General features: G+C 32.7%; 4 protein-coding genes across 5 annotated transcripts; 2 read left to right on the plus strand and 2 right to left on the minus strand.

Moving 5' to 3' along the window:
• Positions 1-5,114: 5,114 nt before the first annotated feature.
• On the minus strand, positions 5,115-7,331 carry LOC119635192 (serine/threonine-protein phosphatase 2B catalytic subunit 2). Its single transcript, XM_038029877.1, has one exon. It carries the CDS (start codon positions 6,824-6,826, stop codon positions 5,192-5,194), a length of 1,635 nt encoding a protein of 544 aa, XP_037885805.1. The 5' UTR covers positions 6,827-7,331; the 3' UTR covers positions 5,115-5,191.
• A 1,652-nt stretch (positions 7,332-8,983) lies between these two features.
• On the plus strand, positions 8,984-15,851 carry LOC119639790 (actin-related protein 2). 2 transcript variants are annotated; one of them, XM_038037460.1, is made up of 7 exons: positions 8,984-9,251; positions 9,937-10,047; positions 10,276-10,290; positions 14,408-14,623; positions 14,697-14,906; positions 14,972-15,400; positions 15,469-15,851. In XM_038037460.1, exons 1-7 carry the CDS (start codon positions 9,204-9,206, stop codon positions 15,637-15,639), a joined length of 1,200 nt encoding a protein of 399 aa, XP_037893388.1. In that variant the 5' UTR covers positions 8,984-9,203; the 3' UTR covers positions 15,640-15,851. The 2 variants fall into 2 exon arrangements, with proteins under 2 accessions (XP_037893388.1, XP_037893398.1); XM_038037470.1 differs by lacking the exon at positions 10,276-10,290.
• A 121-nt stretch (positions 15,852-15,972) lies between these two features.
• Positions 15,973-24,341, minus strand: LOC119642576 (NIF3-like protein 1). Its single transcript, XM_038041766.1, has 4 exons — positions 24,088-24,341; positions 23,895-24,026; positions 23,686-23,830; positions 15,973-18,165 (listed from the first exon to the last, which is right to left on the minus strand). The coding sequence occupies exons 1-4, from the start codon at positions 24,255-24,257 to the stop codon at positions 17,719-17,721; spliced, it is 894 nt and encodes a 297-aa protein (XP_037897694.1). The 5' UTR covers positions 24,258-24,341; the 3' UTR covers positions 15,973-17,718.
• LOC119642572 (sodium/bile acid cotransporter-like) lies at positions 21,226-23,514 on the plus strand. Its single transcript, XM_038041756.1, has 2 exons — positions 21,226-22,876; positions 22,935-23,514. Exons 1-2 carry the CDS (start codon positions 21,833-21,835, stop codon positions 23,274-23,276), a joined length of 1,386 nt encoding a protein of 461 aa, XP_037897684.1. The 5' UTR covers positions 21,226-21,832; the 3' UTR covers positions 23,277-23,514.
• Positions 24,342-26,324: the final 1,983 nt, after the last annotated feature.

Raw genomic sequence — 26,324 nt, forward strand, 5'->3', positions numbered from 1 at the left:
TGTATGTATGTATGTATGTATGTATGTATGTATGTATGTATGTATGTATGTTTTTTTGTTATGGCAAAGTTTGAATTGCAGCAAAAAAGGAAATGATAAATAAATCTCTACAAAGGCACAGTTAGTCAAGAGAGTTCACGGACACGTGTGAAAAAACGAAATTTTATATAGGCATTCCTTCCTTTAATATCCATATGCCATATATTATGTGAACTTGTTGTTAGTCCAATTTAAACGGTATCACTTGTAAACCGTAAGTTTGGCCAGCGTCAAGAGTCCTTTTCAATTTAATCGCGTAAACAAATAAGTTAAGCTTTTATATTCGCCCTATATCGAGGGATCGTGAACTTTGAGCGGTTGGCTACTACTATTAGTAATTTCTACAAATAAATTTCTTTCATATTTCATTTTTGTAAGATAGATGTATACTCATTTTGTTTTTTCCCTAAAAATGGGGTTAATTCTAAAAGGACTACGGTATACACCGCAATTAATTTTTTCTCAATAATACCAGCGATATGTGCATCAAATAAAAGAGCTTGGAAAGTGGAATACAAAAAGCGTAGCGATGGGTATGCGAGATTCGGTCGCCGGCGAATATAACTTTCTTACCTGTTAAAGGCTTGTTAAAATAGCACATTATATGGGAAGTGGTCGAAAAGGTAGTCGGATCCCAACCACGTTTAATAACGTTCGTCCTTACGATAAAACATGTCAGCTCACGCCAAATCTCATCAAAATTTCCGACAATTTGTAAGAAGTATACTAGACGGATAGAGAGACGGATATAAAGACAGATGTAGTTCGGTGCAGCAGTTGAGTCTACATCAAGAAGTATAATCAAGTCCTGTTGAGTACTAGCCGGGCGAATGGACACATGAACGGACAGATGGCAAGACTTTAATTGATGCAGACATTGATTCTAAATCGATATCTAAATCTTAATCATTCCCTTACCTTTAAGTCAACTTTTTCCAATCTGATCCAGTTGGAAATACAGAAAAGCGTCATGTCCTAGATGACATCGATCACTTTAAACTTCATGCCATTTAAAGATCATCTTGCTTAAAGACACTTTCTGCTTTCTCCAAAGTAAAAAGAGTAAAATATGCCAGATTTTGATGATTTCCACATCAAACAACATCCATTCCGCAGAAGCAAACGAATCTTTTGAACAACAAGCCTTGGTATATTAGCCGTTAGCATATATAATGAAAATACCGTTCGAAAATGCAATGAAATTCACGGTTGGAATTGAAACGAAATGACTGTCCGAACAACAATCTAATATAATGGCACTTTCCTGCCTCTCACTTTATAATCAAATCAATCACATTTCCGGCCTAAGCAAGCTTGTAGCAATACGATAAGCAAACACGATGGACGGCTTAACTGCCAGATGGTTTGGCTGATATTTAGGTGAGACCTGATTCAAGACGAATGCAAAATTTTTAATTTTATCACCTTAGGGAGAGAAGTTATTCTTTAATGATATGCTTTGAAAGGTATTTAGGAAATTACAATTTTTTAACGTAAATCAATGCAAAAATTAAGTGAAGTCGACGCTTAGATATGTAATTCGAAAATGTGAAATTTGTTATTAGAAATATTGGTGCACGTAAATGTTTTTGATCAACTGTGCCGTAGACCAATATAATTTAAAATGCAATCAAAGTTGAGTGTTTAACGTTATCCGTTATCTTAACAAGGTAGAAGGGTAACAAACAGCAGGAATCTATTACCTTTAAATGAGAGAATGATATCTAAAGTCTTTTCTATTTATTAAGTTTACACAAATCATTCAAGAGCACTTTGAGAGGGCACCGCTTCACTTAACAACAGGTACAACTAATTTATGTTTCAAATTAATCCAAGTGCATCATTACAAAAAGCAATCGATCGCATTAAAAAAAAAAAAAAGAGTACTCAACACATTTTCGTAATAGAAAATAAATTGAGGAATGGAAAAAAATATTTTCATTTTTTTTTTTTTGTATGAATTGCGCAATAAACGATTGCATTGTATTTCAGCATTTGATACTTAAAAAAAAAAAAAAAAAAAAAGAAAAGAAGACACAATGTCTTCACTTCACATTTAAGAATTAAATATTGCATTACAATTTTAATCCTTTGAAAGATTTTTATTCAAATCTAATCTGTTTAGCTGCTACCAGTCATTACCACCATTTAAAAAAAAAAAAAAGGAGGGAAGGGAAGGCCGATATTAGACTTATCCATTCCTTTTCAGAGACCCTATGTAATATATATTAAAAAGCCTTTCACCCCCATTCAATGTCAATGTGTTTGATCGCCTTTGATTTCTGAGCAATGTCAAGCTTCGGTAAAACCATTTAGCAAACGAATGTAAACTGCCTGTCAGTCCTCTTACGAAGAAAGGGAAACAGAACGAAAATTTCAAGTAATTTATATGGTCTTGGTCGCCTTCAATCAAGAAATATTTAACATTCATTTTAAACGCCAATGCGTAAAGCGGCTAAGGCGATTCTAGTTAACGAAATACTTCTCTATACAGAACTTTTGCTCCCATTTGACATTATAAGATTAAGTAGAGCGAGAGATAGAGATAGAGATAGATAGATAGATAGAGAGTGACAGAGAGAGAGAGAGAGAGAGAGAGAGAGAGAGAGAGAGAGAGAGAGAGAAAGACTATCCTGTTCATAAGGGCAAGATTGTGGTCGAATCTCAGTCATTTATCATTAAAGGACCCCTCGCATTACGAAGAAATAAGTTTTCTTTTTACGTTAGACGATCAAGGATAAGAACATCTCAGCTCAGCTCAACGCAGCGAAAAGGTATAATTGAATGCTTTTATGTGCAAAATTTAGTATATTCGGAATCATTTGCTCTTTATCTATGCATGCCTTAGTTAATAAAATTGCAATCAAATCAAATATATGTGGGTTATATCATTTATATTAATTAAAGATTGAAATTTCTCTTGAAAGCTTTTCACAAAGTATTCATTACACCTATAGCAAGGTAAAGAATATATTGATTAAAATATCCATTTTTCATATCTTGAAATTTTTACACTCAATGCTACTTGCGATACAAGGGTATATTAAATTTGCTCGAATGTATGTAACACCCAGAAGGATTTAAGATAGATACACCTTTTATTCACAAGCACACTACGAATCGATCTAAACTTGCCTAACAGTCTGTCCGTCTCCTTTTCTTGTACTCAACCTATAGACCGTCATTTTTGAGAGATTTCGATGAAATTTTTTACACGAACATGTTTGGGCCGAAACACAAACACCGTCGGGAATGCTTGCGATCGGATCATTTTGAAAAATCGTTATATGAATAACTGTAGAGTGGTTTAGATTATTTAATGATGCGCCCTGGTCTGCTGTCGTCCTTTTACTTGTTTCATTTCCAAAAAAAAAGAACAATCGTATATAATTAGTAAAAGTTTCATTACACATCATGATCTCAACTTTCGGCCCTGGTTCGATTAATGTCGTCACGTCAATGAAATTTTTAATAGTCGCCAACCGGCAGTTGCCAACTTCAAAGATAACCAAGGCCCATTCAGCAATTAATTACGAGATGTTTTTTTTGTTTAAAATCAATCGTTTTACGTTACATATTTATGCATAGACGGAAAGAATGCTATTTATAAATCTAACATTTATTAATATCAAGGCAATTGATACCTTAAGTAGCTTTTAATATTAAACATTAAATGCAGTTATAATCTGTTGCTGCTAAGTTTCTGATAGACAGACTTTCCGATTAATTATCATAAAACATTAGCTAAACGTTACGTTAGGTGTTTGCTCATTATCCCTCTAGGCGTAGTTATCCCATTATATTGAATTAAGCAACTTGTAGGGTAACTGAAAATTTTAAACGAACATTGGATTGCATTTGTAGTGTGTGTGTGTGTGTGTGTGTGTGTGTGTGTTGTAAACAATAAAATATATTTACCAACAGATTGCGCAAAGAAATAAGAAACTTCTTTTGAAAATGCAGTTTGCTTTTTTACCCCTTCAGTTTAGTTAAATGCAATTTTAAGTAAAACAAAACTGACACAAGGTTATATTTATAAAACCTAAACTGTATAGTATTCCTCGATTTGGTAATGTTGTTCATTAAAGAAAATGAACGTAAAAGCAGATAAATAATTAATATATAAAAATTTAAATAGGAATCATGACGGAATCAAGATGACTTTATCAGTCCTTAACTTAATATTAACAATTTATTTAAAAACTTGAAATTCTGAATTTTAAATTTGACCGTAGAAGAAATTGTATACAAAAGCAATTCGCCTTTCCGCTTAATCATTGTATGTGAAAAATATGTGCTTATTAAATGAGTTCATTCTTTGAATATAAATTTAAATTTATATACGCAAACGGTATTTATAAATCGTTTGAAAGTACATTTTCAATACGATAATTATTTGACGGGTTAATCTTGAACTATTTAAACTCCGCTATTAAATTTTTTTCTCATAATATTTGATTCGATAGATTTATTAGAAGAAACTAAGAACCATTGAAAATTTACGAGAGTTATTTTCCGATTTTCAATCGGAAATCCTTTGCTAAATGTACAATGCTCTGTAATTATATGATGTTTTTGATACAAGTACAATACGTTTGTCATGAATAAATATTTTTCTCAGAATTTTCTGGTAATTTCTGGAATTGACGATACAATCTGAGAAGCACTTGGCTTTTTCTGAAGCATTTGATAAAAAGTGAACTTATCATATATACCTAGAAGCAAGATAAGTCGCGTTTAAAGTTAACTTTTGTTTAGTGCTTTAAAATATAATAGGCTATAAGATGAATTTCATCGGGCTTTATATTCCCATTGCTTTTCGAGGTGTTGAAATTTATTTTAAAAACAATCTCCCTTGCTTTTACATATAAATAGTAAAATTTCTTTTCATCAAATACGCAAAAAAAAAAAGGAAAAAAAAAAAAATTAAAATAAAAATTAAAAAATAGGTAAACGCTTCATACATTATATAACCGATTTCAGAAAATTCCAAAAAAATTTCAAGAAAAAAATCTTTTATGGGAAATATATATATATACACATATATATATTATATTTATATATATATATATATATGTATTTATATATATATATATGTATTTATATATATTTCTCCTTTTTTCATTCTAAATATTGCTTACTGGCCTACTAATTACCCATTATGAGAGGCATTGTTGTTTGTATTGCTATTGATATTATCATTTCCGCCGCCGGCCAGATTATTTTGTTCCTCACTGGTGGGCGTTGGTGGTTGGTCACGTCTCGGTGGCATTCTTTCATTGACTGCATCCAATCCTTTAGCTTCGGCAAATGAGGTGATTTTGTGATTGGGTGAGAAGCCTTGCATGGCATTCTTAAGTGATTGCTTGCCACCCGACAGTGCACCCAATGGCAAGGCTCCGGTGGGTGTAAGTCCTTTAAGTTGCAACACAGATTCGGATTCTTCACGTAACACAGAGAAAACACGTGCCATCTTGCCGATAGCCCGTATCTTATTGCGAATGACTTCTTTACGTATTGCAGCCTCATCGTCGGATAAAGGCTCTTCACTTTCTTCCGTCATTAGCTCATCATCCGAGCATATATTCAATACATTAACTAGCATTTCGGTCACCTTTTCGCCTACAAATGGTAACGACCAAGTAAACACATCCATGAAATTCGGAAGCCAATAAGGGTGAGGCGAACAATTAAACTGTCGTATATTCATAACATTATTTTCATATTTAAGCACGGCAGCCTTATTGTTATACACATCTAGATAATTAGGAGCCGAGAAAATGGTGATAAGGGAAGGGAAACCGGTGGTTTGACTTTTACGATACATGCGATATCCAGCATCTTGTGCTTCATGGGCCCGTATAATCGATAAAAGGTTATTATTTTGCAGGAAGTCACAACAAGCGGCATAGCTGTAAAAATACGAACAGCCGCGTACGGAGTTATGTGTGTAAAAATCGGAGTTTTTCTCATTGCCAAAGTCCTCCAATGGATCAGACCACAGCAAATCGCACATTGGTCCAAAAGCAGGGGGCTCTTTAAAACGGTCTAACCGTCGTATGTCCTCCAATTCATGTATTTCGGGCGAAAGGCCACCGTGTACGCACAAAAACTGTTGATTCATAAGGGCCGCCAGCGGTAAACAATCGAAAGCTTCCATACAGGCATCGTACACACGCTCCGAGTATTTTATTTTGCATTCCTGTTTGAAAGTGAAATATTCAGTCAGATGACGGCACTCGTGATTACCACGCAACAGAAACAACGTGTTCGGATAGGTAATTTTCAAAGACCATAGGTACAAAACACATTCAATGCTAAAGTAACCTCGATCAACATAATCACCTAAGAAGAGGTACTTAGTTGTTGCTGGAGATCCACCAACCTCGAAAAGTTTCATCAGGTCGTAAAATTGGCCATGTATATCACCGCACACTGTCACCGGAGCTTCTATATCGATCATAGTTTTCTCTTGACGTAACAAGGCAGCACCCTCCTGTATAATCCGTAAAGCTGGAGCTTCTTCAATGCGCCCTTCCAAAATAAAGTGTTGCTTCAGTAAATCATGATTCGGTTTGCCTGTACGTTGATCCGAAAACACCTCAGGCATCGTTAATTTGTGACTGGGTGGAAATGGCACACTATCAATAACACGTTCCGTGGTATTCAAAGTGGATCTCAAGTTACGTGTGGGACTATCTGGTGTGATGACTGAAGAAGATTGTTGCTGATCACCGCCACCAGCCGACTGATTGCCTTGCGTAGTTGCTGTCTGAGTTGCCGACATTTTACACCAAATTATATTTGGTTTATTTATTTATTTTTAAACGATACACAATACACTACTGAATTCCACTGAATCGAGGTTTTCGTTTCTATTATTCTTTTTGTACGCGCAATGCTCACACGCACTTATTTTTACTTACACTTCAAGGCAATTCTGTATTTATCATAGAATTGCTTTGCGAAAACTAATTTTGCGGGTTTTTCTTTGAACAAAATAAAGAAGCAAAACACTGAAATTCTCGTCGTATTGTGTAAGTTCCCTAAGCACCTTTCCAAAACCGACAGAAACGTTCTCCTCGAAAATAATCAAATTACAAAAAAATTCTCTACAATTTTTGTCCTTCTCGCTTTGGAAATGACTTTTACCAGAAAAATTCTGTTGTTAGTTTTGTTTAATTAAATATGCTAATTATTCATCAAATGATTCCCTAATCTCGTCGCTTTTAAAACATTTTCGTGCATATATTTATATCACTTAATTTTTTTTCAAGAGTCTTTTTTCCAATAGTTTTCTGTTTTTTTCAGGAAAAAGTACACAATTTTTTTGCAATTAAATCGACAAAATCTTATTTTTCGTGCAATGTAGTATTGCCAGATATAAAGATCTGATTAGATTATAGAATATGGTTACCATACTCAAAGAGTGATTATTTGAAAAAAAGGATCGGAAAAAGGCCTTCTTTAGGATGTAAAAGAGATTATTTCTTATTCGATCACTTGCTGCTCATAATTTTGAAAAACCTAAAGTTAAGACTACAAATAAATCAATTATATTTGTCACTTATTTAAGTTTTTTAGAAGCATTTTTGCTTATTAACTAAATCTAAATAGTTAGCACTAAATATTTTTCATATGCCTATCGCCTTTACTTAATAAAGTCACTACGTTTACACAATAGTTACTAATAAGCTTTAAATTGAAATTAAGCTAAATTTACTACTGGTACGCTAATAAAAACCTTTGAATTTTAATATAGAAGATTAGAAGGAAATACTTGCATTATATTAATTAATCCTTTTAACATAGAATGCTTTAAAATGTAACCGCCCTAAACGGTATTGAATTGTTTAGCGAAATAATTGCCAGAGTCAAATTCCAATGGTTTTTACTCTCAGAAAAGTCAAAAACCAACGTTCACAAGAAAAGAAAGCAAAGTGAATTTAGCATAAGTGAGAAAATATTATTAACTTATTTACCAAACAATTAGGAAAGCCGGCAATAAAAGCTTTTGTAACTGAATGAAAAGCTATTCTTCTCTCTATACGAGAGTGAATTTCCAATAATAAATAAATGAATTTTTGTATAGTGCATATATGCATATGTGCATATGTAGTAGCACAAATCTATATAAAGCATTAAGAGCTAAACATGATGCCTGCGTATGCTTTGTGCATTGTGCGTACAGCATAGAAAATAGTTTGCATGCTTCATTGCGGCAATGCATTTAGATTGCCAACTCTTACCACACTTGCGCGCATGAAAAATCGAAACAATGTTATTAATGTGACAAAATAAAATCATATGATTGATACTTCAATCGACTGATATTTTGATCTTAAACTGTTTATTTGGATAATTATCAAAGCATGTTTATTTTGTAAGGAGACAATAAAAAAAAACCACTCACACTTACAAAGCAAGAAAAAAAGATACTGACAAGGTTTTATATGATTTTGGAGTGGCTAAGCAAAAAGCGGTATATATTTTGCAAAAATTGGTGTTTTCCTATTAAAAATATATGCTGCCAGTAGTTGATTGCGACAGGATTTCAATTGTATCTGCCGCCTAAACTTAAATAGGAAAATGAGAACACCTTCTCCTTTGTTAGTTTTGTTCTTTGTCTACTTTTAAATATAACTAGTTGTAACGAATACAGCTACTACTCCGTAACAAACGTAACGATTGAGTGAACAAACTTATTACAACGACAAAATACTTTATCCACTATGACAATTTTGCATTGATATTTGTCTATAATAATTAATTTTCTAATTTTAAACATAGTATTAAGTTATACAACATTTTGCAACGCTCTGTAACATATTTTTTCAACATTTATTTGACATCCCCGTCTTATTAACGTCTTTTATATTAAGGCTAGCGGCTGTGTACTCTGCTGACAGGTGTAGTTCTAAGAAATGTCACCCGCAGATTTCTGATATTATTATTCATCGATGAGAGTTGTGAAAATAAAATATTTTTTTTAGTTTAACATTATCTTCGAACGTAAATATAGATAATTAAATGATAATTGAATTGCGATAGATATTCAATTAGTGATTAAGCATAAAGTTTTGCAATTGTTTATGTTTAGTATCTTGAAATAATAAAATAAGATCATCCACGCCTTAAAAAGACTGAACAAGAAAGAAAAAAATATGGATAGTAAGGGACGTAATGTAATTGTTTGCGACAATGGAACCGGGGTAAGTAATAAATGCATGGATTTTAGTTTGTTAACCTTTTTTTTTCTGTTAAGTTTTAATAGAAAGCAAACGGAGGAAAACGAATGTAAAATAAAACTCATACACTAGTGACATATATTCGTTTCGGGTGATGACACTTGATACGTTTCGATTTCTTTACGGGTTAGGGTTAGGGTAAGGCAGTGGCGATGAACGATCCTATGGTGTTTTTTATTTTCAATGTTGCTTTTCCACAGGCTTCTTGCACCCACCCATTGCAATATATGTAGTAATTTTCATATATTCATATACTTGCATTTATGTACATATTACTCATAGCTTAAGCATTAATATATATGCTTTGCTATCTTCCATAGTTGTGCTATGCAGAAAATCTCACAAAAGAAACTGTTGTTAGTTAATTAATAAACATTTGATATACATTAGATAATTATTACAATAAAAGAGCAAAGGAGAATTGCTCTCATTATAGAAATTTTAGTAGTACTTTTCAATCACAGATAGCATGATTTGAAGACCTCCCATTAGGTGTATTGAAGTTCGTAAAGGTGCTTAAAGAAATTGTCTTAATATTTCAACAAATCTTTCTGCTTAAAAATATGCATTATTTGTGTATGTACTTACGTATATAGGGATGTTTACTATTTGCTTATTTACTTCCTTTTTACTCTTTTTTTGTTTCCAGTTTGTAAAATGCGGTTATGCTGGCAGTAATTTTCCAGCGCATATATTCCCTTCAATGGTTGGCAGGCCAATTATACGTGCGGTAAATAAAATCGGTGACATTGAAGTTAAGGTAAGTTAATCCCTTTCTACGTTCATTTCTAAGGGATTCGTTTCCTTAATCAAATTAGTTCATATTAATTGAAACACAAAAAAAAAAAAATAAATAAATAAATAAAAAATAAGTAGAAAAAAAAAAAAAACAATTTTATATATATACTTAACTCTTACATGATTGTATATTTTGTTCTCTTTTTATTTATATGTATATTTTTTGGATTCGTTTTTGAATATTTTACAGGATTTACACGTCGATGTAAGTCTTTAAAGTCCGCTAAATATTTGTTCATTTTGTTTTTGATTTTGATAATAAGAAATGTTTTTAGTTTTCGTTTCATCATTTCTTTACGGCAAACTAGTTATCGTTTTGAATTTTTTAATTATTATTCGTTTTTCTCTTTAAAGAGAATAATCTTTTATTAGTTTTTTGCTATTTTAATCGTTGCTGCCATTGTTTTGTTGCATTCTTTTCACTTTGCTATGAGTTTTGTATCAATATTTTTTTTTTTTTTTTTTTTCAATTTGTTTCCAAAAGTTAGTTTGATTTAAACTTTTACTATGCTTTTAATTTGCATGTAAATACTTGTAATATATTTTGATGTTATTTTTGAATAAATTTTAATGCCCATCACTTAGACATTCTCGATTATATCAGTGAGATGGTTGCGTTTGTGAAGCCCAAAAAAAAAAAATTCCTATCGAAAGATTCATATATGTTTCTTAGGTTTATCTTGGGTTTAACTGTTATCCAAATCAATTACGAAAATGTTAATTGTTAGCTTGCAACGAACGGTAAAAAAAATTCAAACACCAACAAAAACACAGAGGAAATTCATTTAAATAAATATTCATTAAAAGTCAGTCTGGTGCCTTATATCAGTTTGACCCTCAATCAAGATCAATTTAAACTCGCTGACTATATATAATAGATCTACCGAAAAGTTTTATCCGTTTTTAGAATAACACAAAATTCTAGTTTCCGTAATCGCAAGCAAATTTTTGAACAAAAAATGAAAAAAACCGGTCATAAAAGTATCCAATCGGGAAAAAAAACTCCATAATCTGTGCAGCAATCCGTTCATACGCAATTGTTTTCATCTAAAACCTGAATATTCTCTCCATTCCTTGCGCTTTACGTATTGGCGTACTATTGATTACATAAGCAAAGCATTCTGTCGATCATTTATCGAAACATTTACAATGGTCCCTTACCGTTCCATGTTTAAAGGTTAGGATATAAAACGACATGAGGCGCTCTTATGTAAAAGCGCTCTAATCTTTATTTAATTTACCGTCAAGTTGATCAGATCAAGTTTGAAAGTATAAACTTATTTGCAAAAGGCAAAACGACTGAGTATACCTCAATCTTTGGAGTATTTATCAGGATTACGTAAAGATTTCAATAAATAAAAAATACAAATCTTAATGCATTTGAAATTGAACGGTCCACAGATAAGAAATAAATAGCTAATATTTTATATTATTAGCTTTAAGTGATGGTCATTCAAGGCTTGATTTAAGCCGAATTTGGCTTTCTTAGTTCTTTTTATTATTATTATTATTTTTATTTTTTTTTTAAATATATATATATATATATATATATAAAATTCGTACGTTTGGTTCTCGTTATAAAAAGATCATGTTTCAAAATGTTGGAATTTCCTTAATAAATAATTAAGATTTTAAACGGTTTTTTTTTTTTTTTTCATTTATTTTAATAGAATGTTTGTTATAAAAATTTTTTCCAATATTTTAAAGTTGATACTCCTATTCTGGCAGGGATCAGAAGATCCTCACGGGCCTCATCGATAGGATCACATTTGATTTTATGCATATATCTGAGGAGCGTTCAGTTAATTAGTAAAAAATTTAGAACCAAGAATTTCGTTGGACGGTGCCAGAATGCGGGTATTCCTTTTTTATATTTATTCATTAAAAATAAATTCATTTGTATCCAAATTTTTCTTAAACTCTTACAACAGATATTTTATATATAAATATATATGTTTTTTTACATAAGCATAGCGTATCGTGAAGGCAACATATATTATATATTATTGGGTTATAGAAGAAGTCATGACATCATCTTACTTTATTCTCAATTATAAGATGAATATTGCCTTCTCATCTCTGTCTAAATGCGGAAAATTGATTTTAAAAGATTAGAAGAAAATAAAAAAAAAAAAGTTACACAATTTACACGACTGTCTATTTTCGATTAGAATTATGCTTAATAAGATATACTTTCAAAAAAACCGTTCCTTTATCGGATATGCGGCTTATGGCGCCGTATTATTATTATTAGGTGCTTGCATGTACTTTGATCATTTTTATATAATATATATCAAAGAAAATATTTTCCATCATTTTCTACAATTTTTTGCCCATTTCTCTGGCACCATGGCGGTACCGTGTCGAAAGAACGGTTATTAGTTTGGCAGCGATCCAATCATTAAACCCAATCAAGGCATGGTGCATCGATTTGAATAAGTGGTAGTCAGAACGCGCTCTGTTTGTTGAATACGCTACCTATATAAGAACGCCCCATTCGAGTAGTCACGATGTATTCTTGACAACTCTTGCAACGTGTGGCTGAACTTTGTCATGCAAGAGGATGATTATGCGTCTGGTAACCGCCTTCCAGACATCTACAGTAACAGTTTCATTCAGTTATAGCAGCTCGTAATACATTATACTTTGTTGATCCCACCATATGCACGACAAAACTGTATGGTTCGGTTCGGTATCGATGCGCACGGGTCTCCTGGACTAATTGACTTTTTGGGATAGAAATTGTCGTGGTAGACCCTTACAAAGATGATGGACTATGAAAGCATCGTCAGTCACAATACGCTACAGAAATCTCGTCTTTTTTTGTCTGGCACGCAATGGAACCGCGACGTGAAATGGTTCGAATTGGCATTTTCAGCCAATTCGTATGGCAGCCATTTTCCCTCCTTTTGGATCTTTCCGGCTGATTCATCAACTGGTAAGCTGTTCGTCTAACAAGTCTTCGAACTTTTTTGATCATCCGAGATGTTCTTTTCTATGGAGATCAAAGTCACCGTATTTAAACCCTTGAAATCAAAACCGCCAATTGGGATATAGCGGAACAGCATCACCATAAAGCTTCCAAAAGCTTAAGATCTTTGATTCCGCTCTTTCCACGTACCTTAATATCCAAAGTATTTCTTGAACAAGCTTATACGCTGTCGCCAGAATATTTATATGAGAAAAATTCTATTCGGCCAATGTATCTAATCCTGCCTGACCATAAACATTTATCAATTTTAAGACTATTTTTTATTAACACTATTACTATCAAAGCTCACTATCGAAATGATTGTTAGGCCCTTTAATCTATCTATACCGCATCTATGCTTGGCTTGCACATTGTATAATGTATTACAGTTATGGCATTCATATACGATATTACTGGGTTTGCAATCGTTTCATAAGAGAGTCTACAGTCGTATTGGCACATCAATCTTAATTATAGCAACGATTATTATTATATGACTTGTATTGTCATTAATAATTATTATTGTATCCATCACTGTAAGATATTGATCAGAGTGAAATTCTGAGTTGATTTATCCATGTCTGTCCAAGGAAATAGAGAGAGAGAGATAGGAAGGTGATTGAAGACAGCCTAAGGCGTATATGATCAAGCCATAAGTGTTATGCCTTTACCAACTGAGCATACATTGCAGCTACGAGCGATGAAAACTCTACAGAATTGAAGTTTGCATCCGCGAACATTGAACGGGTAATGGCAATTAGTAACTCATTCAACTAATCAAGCGGAGTATCATCAATAAATGTCGTGCTAATGCTCTATAAACGCTTGCATATCAATTAGAAGCGATTTCTTATAATTATATCTTATAATTTTGGCGAACTTCATTGGATGTTGTTACGTGAAAGTGTTGAGAACTGAGTAGATTAATAGGAAATAGGTGGCTTGAAACTGAAACAAAAAACAAAATTTGTGTCATGACTTTTTCGACTATTCCAATACTTTATAAGGTTGTTTACTATTCACATCGAAGCTCAATGAATGGTTCGTTTTATTTGCTAATTCATATACAGATGCAGATTTTTGCGAACGAAAAATTCTTTATCATTGCAAAAAAAATTAAAATCAATTTTTCTTCTTGCACATACGAAATCATTGCTGTTGTTGTTTTTATTACTTGTTGTAATTTTGATGGGGTTTTAATTTCCTAAAAGACCTAACAGATCAATTATTTCAACGATCTCAACAACAGTCAAAAATATTTTATGTCGGGGGGGCGGGGGCCCAAAAAAAAAAATAAAGAAAAGAGAAAAAAAAAAGAAAAAGAACAAAAAAAAAAAAAACGCTATTACAGGATTTGATGGTTGGCGATGAAGCTTCACAATTGCGTTCATTGCTTGAGGTATCATATCCCATGGAAAACGGTGTGGTGCGAAATTGGGAAGATATGTGCCACGTGTGGGATTATACATTCGGGCCCAAGAAAATGAATATCGATCCAACAAATTCTAAAATATTGCTAACGGAAGCACCAATGAATCCCTTAAAAAATCGTGAGAAAATGATTGAGGTACTTAGAGATTGATGAGTAGAAACTTGAAATAAATAAATAATGATTTGAGTTCCCATATAAAATGCATTAGATTATGTTTGAGAAATATGGCTTCGATTCAACTTATATTGCGATACAAGCCATGTTGACATTATATGCGCAAGGTCTAATATCGGGCGTGGTGATTGATTCCGGTGATGGTGTAACGCATATATGTCCTGTTTATGAAGAATTTGCTTTGCCACATTTAACGCGGCGATTGGATATTGCCGGCCGTGATATAACGAGATATTTAATTAAGGTGAATATGCTTTTCTTGCTTGTATTTTCTTTTTTTTATTATTATAAGATTCAATTCTACTACAGTTATTACTGCTGCGTGGCTACGCTTTTAATCATTCCGCAGATTTTGAAACTGTCCGCATGATGAAAGAGAAACTTTGTTACATTGGTTACAATATTGAAATGGAACAGAGACTAGCTTTGGAAACGACAGTGCTAGTAGAATCTTATACATTGCCTGATGGACGTGTAATAAAAGTGGGCGGTGAACGTTTTGAAGCTCCTGAAGCCTTATTCCAACCGCATCTTATCAATGTGGAGGGTCAAGGCATAGCCGAATTAGTGTTTAACACGATACAGGCAGCCGATATAGATATGCGGCCCGAATTGTACAAACATATAGTATTATCAGGCGGCTCCACCATGTATCCAGGTCTACCAAGTCGTTTAGAAAGGGAAATTAAACAATTATATTTAGAACGTGTACTAAAAAACGATAGCGATAAATTGGAGGTATACGATAAATCATCATAAATAGAAATGAATTCCACTAATTATATTAATATTATTTTTATTTATAGAAATTTAAAATTCGTATTGAAGATCCTCCTCGACGGAAGGATATGGTGTTTATCGGGGGTGCAGTTCTAGCTGAGGTTACAAAAGATCGCGACGCTTATTGGATGTCCAAACAAGAATATCAGGAGCAGGGTATTAAAGTTTTACAAAAATTGCAAAAAAATACCGCCTGAGAAAAGTCAATTACAAAGTCATAGAAAGCTGAAAAATAAACTGAACTAAACTTTCCAATCCATCTAAACTACTTCGGTCGGTTTTGATCAATTTTTAGAACATTTTTTTTTTTTTTTTTATGTAATTTATTACAATCTGTGTCTGTCGTTTCATTGGTTTTTCTTTTTCATATTTAAATTTTTTTTTTTTTTCGTTTTCTTAAGTAAAAAAATGCATTTATATATATAAAATCATGGCTATCGATATTGTTTGTTTGTTTTTTTTTTTTTCTTTTTTTTTTTATGTTTTGCATTAGTAGTTTATTTTTCTCTTTAAGTTTTATATTTTGTTTGATTATATTATCGCTAAAGTATTTTATATTCTTTTGAATAAATCTTAATCAAAAGATTTGTTTTCATTTCAAAATATAGAAGCTGATATTATTGAACTGTCTATAAATGCCTATTATTTGCACCTACAGGATATTGCAGCAGGACACACATATACGCATTGATGAGGTCATCAAATATTGCATCGTTGTTAAAGCATTTGTTCGAGTTTTGTAGTCGTTGAATTTCGATCGCAGTCCGATTCACATTGATTTGAATGAGCTCAGCAGATCAAAATGAAAAGCGATTTCGTAACTAATACCATTGCATACTATTTTTGGTACACATTCTCGTGCTGCTTACTTAAAGCCAATTGAAATTTGCATTTTCGGAAATAAGAAAACCGAAATGTATCGAAAATATCCGTTCCCTTGCTTTCATGTGTTCAAAATTTTATTTTAAATATCGACTCACACTCGAGCTTCTACTTAATCAGTTGTATTAACATCTTTGGAAAATGTGCATTTAATTTGCGTTGCAGAATTTCGCCTATGGCGAGCGTACTCGTCATACATAAACTGAAATATACGTAATACGAAATTAGATTGCAATGAAGTAACTTGATCAAATGACATACGCGCTATCTAAGATACTCTATTATGGCAAATACACATTCATAATGATTTAACTTGATGAGGAAATCCGACAAGGAAAGATGGACGGATCATGACATTTGTATTCGTCATATACAGTTAATGGGTTAAAAGAGAGAAATTATTTGGTTGAAGTGAAAAATAAAGGAATGTATGATGTTATGTAAGCACTAAATATATACATATATCCTTGGGCGGTGCAGAAGAGTCTTAATGTCCATTCGCTATCGACTTTTTAATCTCAGAATGAATTTGATCTTATTTCGTATTTTCTGTTGGTGGTTTTTTTCTGTTTTGCTCAGGGGATTAGAGTTGAAGTTTACTCTATTAAAATCGCATTGAAGCGAAAATCTATAAATATATACATGTCAACCGTCTCATTTTCATACCCACCATCGAAGGGAAGGATATTTGTGAAAATTTTTGCAACATTCCGAGGGGAGCTTCAGAATTCACATAAAGTGTATATATATTTTTGATCAGCAATGTGTTAAGCATCCCTGTCCGTCTGTCTGTGGGATGGCTGTGTAAGCATGCGCTTGATTGCAAACATGAAGACATCGGCTTCTACTTTAACCCGAGCATTAGAATAATAGTAAGTCGCGTAAGGTATTTAACGGTGGGCCGTAGCCCACTACAACTCTTTCACGTTTTCTTCTTTAAGTAAATTTTATTAGCTAAAAAGGTTATTAATATTTGAAGCGAAGTTCTTAACTCGTATTTCAAAATCCGCGAATTCAACGAACGTGAACAATTCCATTACGCAAATGTCACAATTTTAACCCAAATAAAATAGATTTAGATTAGATTTTATTTGAAGCATGGTACCACAGTTTATCCTTTGATCCTTGTTGAATTTTTATTTTTTTTTGCTATTGAACAAGTACATGTGGATGAATGCATGCGTAATGATAACTTTGACTTTCCGCTGTATTGAAATTGAGGTTAAGTCTTCTATTGCCATTATCGGTAAACACTTTACAAATACTTTGCTTTTATAAAGCAAAGTTCTATCAAATGTTCCCGTTGTAGATTTGAATGAATTTATTGGATAAATGCATCTTGCATATTTAAATTGAATTTGCTTTTTGAAAAACGCTTAACAATTTTTATGACTTCACGATATTTCAATTTGACATTTTGATTCAGCTTTGTGAAATGTTACTAAAGGATCAGCATCCTTATCGGAAATGATGATTTCGCAGTCATTTTTCAAGGTCTCTTGCAATTTAGGTTGAAAGCTTTTAAGAAAACCTCTTTCAGAATTGCTATGATTACACAATATGACCGATACATTGTTTTGGTTGGCTTCAATTAATTCATGATGTGACATTTCGCCGGTTATATACAAATCCGCTTTGACACCTCTCAGCAATGAAGAACCTGATCCCGCACACACGGCGACGGTAATAATTTTAGTTTTCAATGTATGTCGATTACCGAAAGCCACGTGTACATCGAGACCAATGTGCAGTTGTACGGCTGCTATAGCTTCTTTTAACGTAAGACTGGTCGAGAATATACGACCAAGTCCGACATTTGGTTCGGAGCAATTCGATAAGAGCTGCAAAATTATGAAAAGAAAATATTAGCAAGCTTTTCTTTTTAAAAACAGCATATAGAAAATGGTAAAAACTTATTACGAAACTGATGATGGGAAGTGGTCAAGCGTTCGTCCTTGGACAAAAGCACCTGAGTGTATTAAATTTCATCAAAATATCTCAAATAAATTGCGGCATTTAGGCTGAACATAAGAAAACAAGACAGATAGACAGACAGACAGAGAGACAGACAAGCTTGGATTGATTCAGAAAATAATTTTGTATCGATCGACATAATAAAAGGTGGGTCTATCTTAAATCTCCCTGGGCTGTTGAATACATCCCCACAAACTTAATATACACTTGCACTATCACACAGTTGGGGTAGACGACAAAACGCCACAAACTCTCTCTGAAAGTCTTTTATGTGTTTTATGATCCGAAAATGTCATCTTTGAAAATGAAAATGACATTGCAATCAACGTTAATGGAGAATGTTGCAGACAGCTACCTGTCATACATCTCCTGACGTGATCGCGTTATTGAGAGAAAAAATCAATAGTCGTCCAAGTTCCGAAAATGCGGATATGAATTGAAAGTGTGCCACGGCCCACTACAGAAAGTGATTCTAAATCGCTCGGTATAACAAAAGTTGGGTCTATCTCATGTTTTTCTATCTATTTCTTGCATCCGCATAAACTTAATATATCCTTGTGTGTGAAGGGTATACAATATCATATCGATATTATATGTCGTTTTGTATTTACTTCAAAGTAACAATTTATAAGACTACCTATACACCTACCTACATATATATATATTACGTTTATATTGGATAAAATATTGGTTCGTAGGGTTGGGAAGAAATGATTAAGAAAAAAACTAACATTATGACATTTGCTACTTTAGTCTCAAGTAATTCGATTTTGGAATGTTAGTGAACATTTAAAAAACATATGCTATATATATTGCAATTTCGCTATTAATGCGATAACGCCCCTCAGACTTGGGTACAGATTCGCGCACTTTATAGTTAAGATTTATTATCAAAGGAAGCAATCTGTAAATGAATTCCTTCATTGGGCTCTAAAAATTACAAAGTCCTTGTAAAATCGATCAAATCTTTTAAAAAATTTTAGGGGGAGAATCGGGAAATTATTATTTGCATAAGATTATAGCCTCGAACAAGAATTAATTGTTAACAATTTAATGGCCAGAATATCTATTTCTGAATGGTTAAGGAAACAAAGGAAATCGGATCATTTTTTAAGAGATTTTGATAACTGGCGTTGCGAATCGGTTCAAAAATGAGAATCGTATGTGAAAAAGTGAGGTGACTAAGATGCGGTCACGTCAGATTGAAATGAAATGATATATGGTGAGTTAGTTTAATACCGTCGAACGTTCGAATCGTTCACAACTGAACAATAGAAAGCGTGTTCTGTTCCATCATAACAATGGCAGATTATACGAATCTTTAATGGCTCGGAAAAAATGTGAAAGAGCTTGAATGCCATTTGTTTCTTTATCTGCAGAACTCTTGTAAGAGAGTGTGACTTCAAAAGAAGCCAATCAATATTTACATATTTAACAGAGCATTCAATAAGTTCGTAGGATAACATATATGTGTCGCCACTATTCACGGATTCATACGAATCACAAAAGTGATGTCACTAAAACAACTATAACACGCAAACTAGTGGTTTCGTTTGGCAGTAAGCATTATTTGAAAATTATAGGGACTCGTTAGTAGCCATCCTATGCATTTATATTAAGTATTATATGCTACAGCTTTGCATTGGCAAATTGCAAAAAATTATCGATCAAGATGCCACATACACGTACTTAATGAAGTTTAAATTTTGATAGAAGAACTCCATGAACTACTATTCCTATCGGAAGTGAAAGTAAGTATTCGATTCGCCGATTTATCTTTAATATTGAAATTGAAGTTTGAAGACTCTATACATATTGACATATGTCAAGTTAACATAAAATTGTTATCTTATTAGACATTGCGTAACGATTTATTTAGAACATAAATCAAAATATATAAATGTAATATAATATGAAATTTGACCATTGGTTTAACTACATTTATGGATATTGGAAAAGGATACAGAAGTAAAGTGTTGCTTATAATGCGAATATCTTACTAAATACTAAAACCTTGAAATTGATCAGAATTTGGACTATGAAATAGATAACAAAGCAGAATCGATGTCTCTTTTATGAAATACAAAAACAAAAACGCGCTAATGTTTATACGAAATTTTTACGATTGTAATTTAATGGCTTTTTTCATCACGCGAACGGTAGCTGCTTTTTAATATATATATATATTGTTTTTATCATACTGTCAACTTTGTAATAGTACTACAACCGATTTTGGGTGAATTTTGATAACTCACGATTTGAGCCAAACATCTGAAAACTATTTGCTAACGGGATCTAAAAATGCTTCCACAGTCACATTTTATGTTGATACCAACTGTGATATGTTAACACAATCGTTTATAACAGATATATATATATAAATATCCGCTTTTATCTTCTATAGGTAGGTGAACAATGTTTATTTTTAGACTATATTTCTAGCAATTAGCTAAAAATATACTTGGAATATTTTCCATGTCAACTTTACAGTTTAAATATTTTAAGAATAGATAAAAATGTGTTATTGCAAGAATAAGGTTTGTCCTATCGCCGATTGCTTTACATAGATGTCTGTACTTTTATTTTCAAAGAAAACCTTTTGTGGATGTAATGTTCGCTTAATTTACAAGAGCAACCAAATAGCTGAAAATGTTTCCTCATTCCTACAGGTGGCTTGCACTCTTCCTTTCGGCCTAAGTAAATATAAATTCAGGGAAAAAACTTTACATTTTTTTGATCTCAAAAATTTTTTTTCTTTTTTTTTTTACAATAGTTATATTGATACGTAAGATATCAGCATAGTGGTGAATTTTTACTACTTTACCCTTCAAATTTACCAGGTACAGCCAAGTCGTATAGTACTTTTAAGAATTAAATCAAATGTTTTCCGTTATTCTGTCAGGCATTTTGAGTCGGGTTTGGTTTTATAACAATCTTAAAATCTTAGTGCATTATGACGAAATATGTTCAATATTATTCCGAAACTGTATTAAAAATAAATAAATGCATTTTTAGTTCAGTGTATGAGATTAGTGTTCGGTTCCGCAACTAGAACGTATCAGCGATGTGCTTGTAAATGTATTTAAACTTGACTTTTCGCTTCAATTCAATCAAATTGCTTAACTTATTTGAAAATACGTACTATTTTGTAAGCTTTCAATTAAGATTAATAAATAAATTTTAGCAAGAATTTTTTCAAGATTTCGTTGGTATTTAACTGCCAATAGCTCTTATATCGTGCATATTTTTGCTGTACTTTTATAGACAGTCGATCGTAGTGGTCGGAATATAAGAGATAAAAAAAAATATTGACGAATCGATTGAAAATGTTCACAATTAAAGAAGATATCGGATTTTAAAAAAAATTTAATGCATAAAAATAAAAGGAAATGGATATTGCACTGAACGGTTCAAATTTGTGATATTATTCGGTATAATTTTGCGCAGATTTTTGAATTTGAAATAAAAAAATCCTAATAAATTTTATTTAGAAAATTTTGTTGCTCTTTGAATTCTCTTACAAAGAAGCAGACAATGTTTTTAGATAATAGTTTTTTTGCGTTAATCGTGTTCTGTCTCATGAAAAAGTTGTTAGCTATAGAAACAACGGCTCTATCAATTGCTTCAATCAATCCAAAAACTACCCAAACACTTTGGTCAGTAATATTTGAGCCGCAATTGCTAAATATTACTATGTCTCAAACGAAGACTATAGAATTAACGATAAACAACATAGATCCTGCTTGGAACAACAATTATGAATTTCATATATTGCCCACGCGCAAAGATTTGATAAAAATCGAAAATCGTAAAATATTTGGTTCAAACATTGCACAGAATCTTACACAGTGGAAGCACAATTTTACGATTGACGCCATATTTCTTGGCCATGCAATGGTGCACGTAGACCTATATCGTCCTCATATGAAAGTTGAGCGCGCCCGTGAATTCGTTCGCGTTACAGTCTTACGTAATGTGGGTGCTTCAGACATTGTATTCAAAGCTATTGTTGGTGCATTCGTTTCAGTGATATATATAAGTTATGGGGCTGCTTTGGATTTGATTGATTTAAAGCATATTTTGGTTAAACCAGTGGGCCCCGCCATTGGTTTCATTGGCCAGTATTTAATTATGCCTGTACTTAGTTATTTGATTGGTTATTTTCTGTTTCCCGATATGATTGCATTACGCTTGGGTCTATTTCTTATCGGCACAACACCGGGTGGCGGGGTTTCCAATGTACTTACCGTCCTTTTAGACGGTAATTTAAACCTTTCAGTTGCAATGACGGCAATAAGTAATTTGGCAGCTTTTGGCATGATGCCGATATGGATTTTTACATTAGGCGTTCTGATTTTTAAAGATGGTAATCTGGATGTGCCTTATAAAACAATTGCCTATCTATCATTTTCGCTGCTGTTACCCCTAACTATTGGCGCAGTGTTGCAGAAATGTTCTCCTTTGATAAGTAAAAGAATGACTCGATTTTTGAAGCCTATTTCATTAATTCTGATGATTTCAATCATAATTTTCGCTTTTGCTGTCAACACATTTATGTTTAAATTGTTCTCGTGGAAGGTAAACGAATATCTTGGCAATTCTCTTTAATGTAACAATTAATTGGTATAATTTACAGATAATTTTTGCCAGCAGTGCATTACCATGGATTGGCTATGCAATAGGTTGGGTAATGGCGAAACTATGCAAGCAATCATCAAAGGATTGTTTAACAATAGCTATCGAGACAGGCATACAAAATACTGGTATTGCAATATTTATGGTTAACTTTACTCTTGAACAACCACTAGCAGATATCACAAATGCTGTGCCAGTGGCGAACTCGTTGATGACACCATTGCCACTACTATTGATTTATATTTGCCGTAAGATGTACAGTTGTGGCAATGAATACGAAGTTGAAAAAAAACCACAAATGGATGAAATGAAAGATCATGAAATTGAAGCTATTTTGCAATAGAGATTATTGCATTAATTTTTTACGTGATAGTAGTCCGGAAAACGTTGTTTTATTATTCTCCTTAAAAGTAAACAAAAATAATAATTGTCTCAAAATATGGAATATGTTTGGCAATACAAATTTGTAGTATTAAGTGTATAGATGGCATTGAGGTTCTTACCATACCTTTCTAAGATCTTGATTACTTTTTTATGATTGAAATTGATACCTTTACGAATTTCCTCATTCACATGTATCGTGACTAAACCTCTGCTTTTCGCTTTACTCGTTATATTATATCGATTAACATTAAATTGAATAAAGCCGATCACAACTCTAACTAATACAAGAATATTAAATTTAACCGTTGGAATATTAATATTTGTTCGGGTAACGAAGAGAAAATAATTGATCGTTTTGGTAACCTTACCCTAATAGGTGTCATATTTTCATACGGTAGAGCACGAGCAAGCCACTCATTGACTCCACCTGGTACTACGTCCCAAGCTGTGTGTGGCGAATAAACGGCAATCGATTCTGCTAAACACATTGACACAATCCGTTGTTTCCAATCGCTGCCTTTTCATGAAATACCATCCAATTAGAAAATAAATAATTGGAAATAGTTTCATTACTTACGTTTGTATGATTCGTTTTAAAGGTGCAAAGATCGGGGGATGATAAGCTATTATCATATTAGTTGATTTTTCAATTGCTTCCTGCATCACCGGTTCCGTTAAGTCATTGGTCAGTAGGATTTTGTTTACATTCCTGAATTGCGAAACAATGTACTAAGACTTTGAGCGAATTTAGTGTGAATTTTGAAACTTACAATGGTTTACGGTACGGCTCTATAAGCAGGCCAACATTGTCCCAACTTTCGGCGTATTTGATGGGTGCAAATGCTTCTAGTAATGAAATTATCCGTGATAATGATACTCCAGTGGTCATAGTGCAGAAGTACTTAGCCACTTGTTTAATTTGAAAACCACCTTTCAGCATCAGATGGTTGAATTCCTGGGCGATAAATTCTTTTTTGTTTACCGGCAAAAACGTTCTCTATATATTTCTATTTCCTTCACAAATCTTATAAAAACATGTCATATGTACATGGTTGTAAAATTACGTATAAATACGGCACAAATTAGTATTATTTTTCCTTATTCGCTAACATTCAACGTTGAAAATTCCGTAGGTATTTTATGAAATCTAAATGATGCAAAAGCGATTTATATTTACCCGTTAACGTTTGGCAGGCGCGACCACATTTATTAATTATATAAAAGTATATATACATACATATGTATGTATGCATGTATGTATGTATGGTGGACGCAATAGGTTATATCACAGTGTCTTCTTCCTCCACGTAGGAATCGAAAGAGAAAGTTCTCATCTGGATGAAGAATAAGTCCTTCTTTGAGTAGAGAGAAGATTTTTTGCAGAAAAAGTAAGTGTTCTTCTTCTTGTGTGGGAAATGGGTTTGTTGGGAGAAAGTGGTTTTGTTTGTAGAGAGAAGAGTTTTTGCAGAAAAAGTAAGTGTTCTTCTTCTTGTGTGGAAAATGGGTTTGTTGGGAGAAAGGGGTTTTGTTTTTTATATTCTCGAAATTTTTTGGGAGAATTATTGAATAGACTTCTCTTTGTTTTTTTTTTTTTTGCAATGCACATTCAAGTTATTTAAAAAAAATTTGATCTCCTTGCAGTCCTATATTTTAAGTGATATATTTGCACATTTAATATTATAAACTTGGCATTTTAAACTAAAACTGCTTGGCAAGTCGATCTGCGATCGCTTTTGCTAATTTCTGCACTAAGGAAAACTTTCAGATCGCGATTTTTCAAGGTTCGAGGTAAATAATGTCAATGATTAGCAGCTAAATTACACCTTAAGAACCTAGCTTGGACAGGGTATATTTGGAGGTATTTAAGGGGATATCGGTTATCAGTTATAAAGGAAAACAATGTGTTTTTGGTGTAGTTGTTTTGATTGTTCATCAATTTTTGTACTCCGAAGAAATACTAATGTAAGTAATGTTTTTATATAAAATAGAATTATTAAGTCCCGTAAAACACATAGAAAAAAACGCCTTCTGGCTTGTGACGGCACTGTGATGTTGTTCAACGTACGGCTATAAGCAAATACTTTAAAGTGAATATAAAAATGAACTAGAGTATGTTCTTGGTAAGTTACTAGGTACCGAGATCATATTTTTGAATAATGGGTGAATTTAAATATGGTGTTCGTCTTAAAAGATATGTTTAATTAAACTGTAGATTAATCAATTTGAATATTATCCCCAAAAAAGTTGGAAACATGCAATCGTTATACTCAATTGAAATGTGCTGCAGGGACTAACCAATTGCCTGGGACACAATTGCGAAGAAGTCCATATAAGTTCTTATTATTTACAATTTTGTGAATCGTCAAAGTGGCGAAAATGGAGATAGACGATTGAAATTTGATCGATTAAGGGTATGAGGTTGAAAAATGGGCGCGATTTGTTAACAGGCAAAGCCTCAATATAGAGGAGACTAAAATAATCCCCATAAACACCGACAATTTTTTTGATATTTTCGTTTACAACTTCCGATCCCACGAAGCTATTTTGCTATGACTCAGATATTTAGTAGAACTATTTTCATGTTCAGTCTAAAAATGGTGTCAATCGCTTTACTAACATCTCCGCAAATAACAATAAAATTCGATCCAATGTCCATTAGAATAAATGGGAAATAAGGTGAAATTAAAACGTATTAGGAAATCGATCGAGACCATTTTTATACCGCACACATGTAGGTGTTTTTGACGAATATTTAGGTAGTGCTTTTTCGCAAATTACATTCGCGGGATCAAAAGTTGAAAGATGAAAATTTAAAAAACTTGTCCGCGTTTTCCAAGATGGTTTTAGTTTCTTAAAAGATATCGTATTTCTAATCTTGTCTTCCTAATCGATCAAGGAATTTTTTTGGGTCAAATTTCAGTTTCATATTTACATCTTTGCGATTATGACGATTCACAAAAACTTACCGGTCAAATGAAAGGATTTTCAAAGAGAAAGTGTCTTTGGA

The sequence above is a fragment of the Glossina fuscipes genome, unplaced genomic scaffold (genome assembly GCF_014805625.2).
Source record: "Glossina fuscipes isolate IAEA_lab_2018 unplaced genomic scaffold, Yale_Gfus_2 0, whole genome shotgun sequence".
Lineage (NCBI taxonomy): Eukaryota > Metazoa > Arthropoda > Insecta > Diptera > Glossinidae > Glossina > Glossina fuscipes.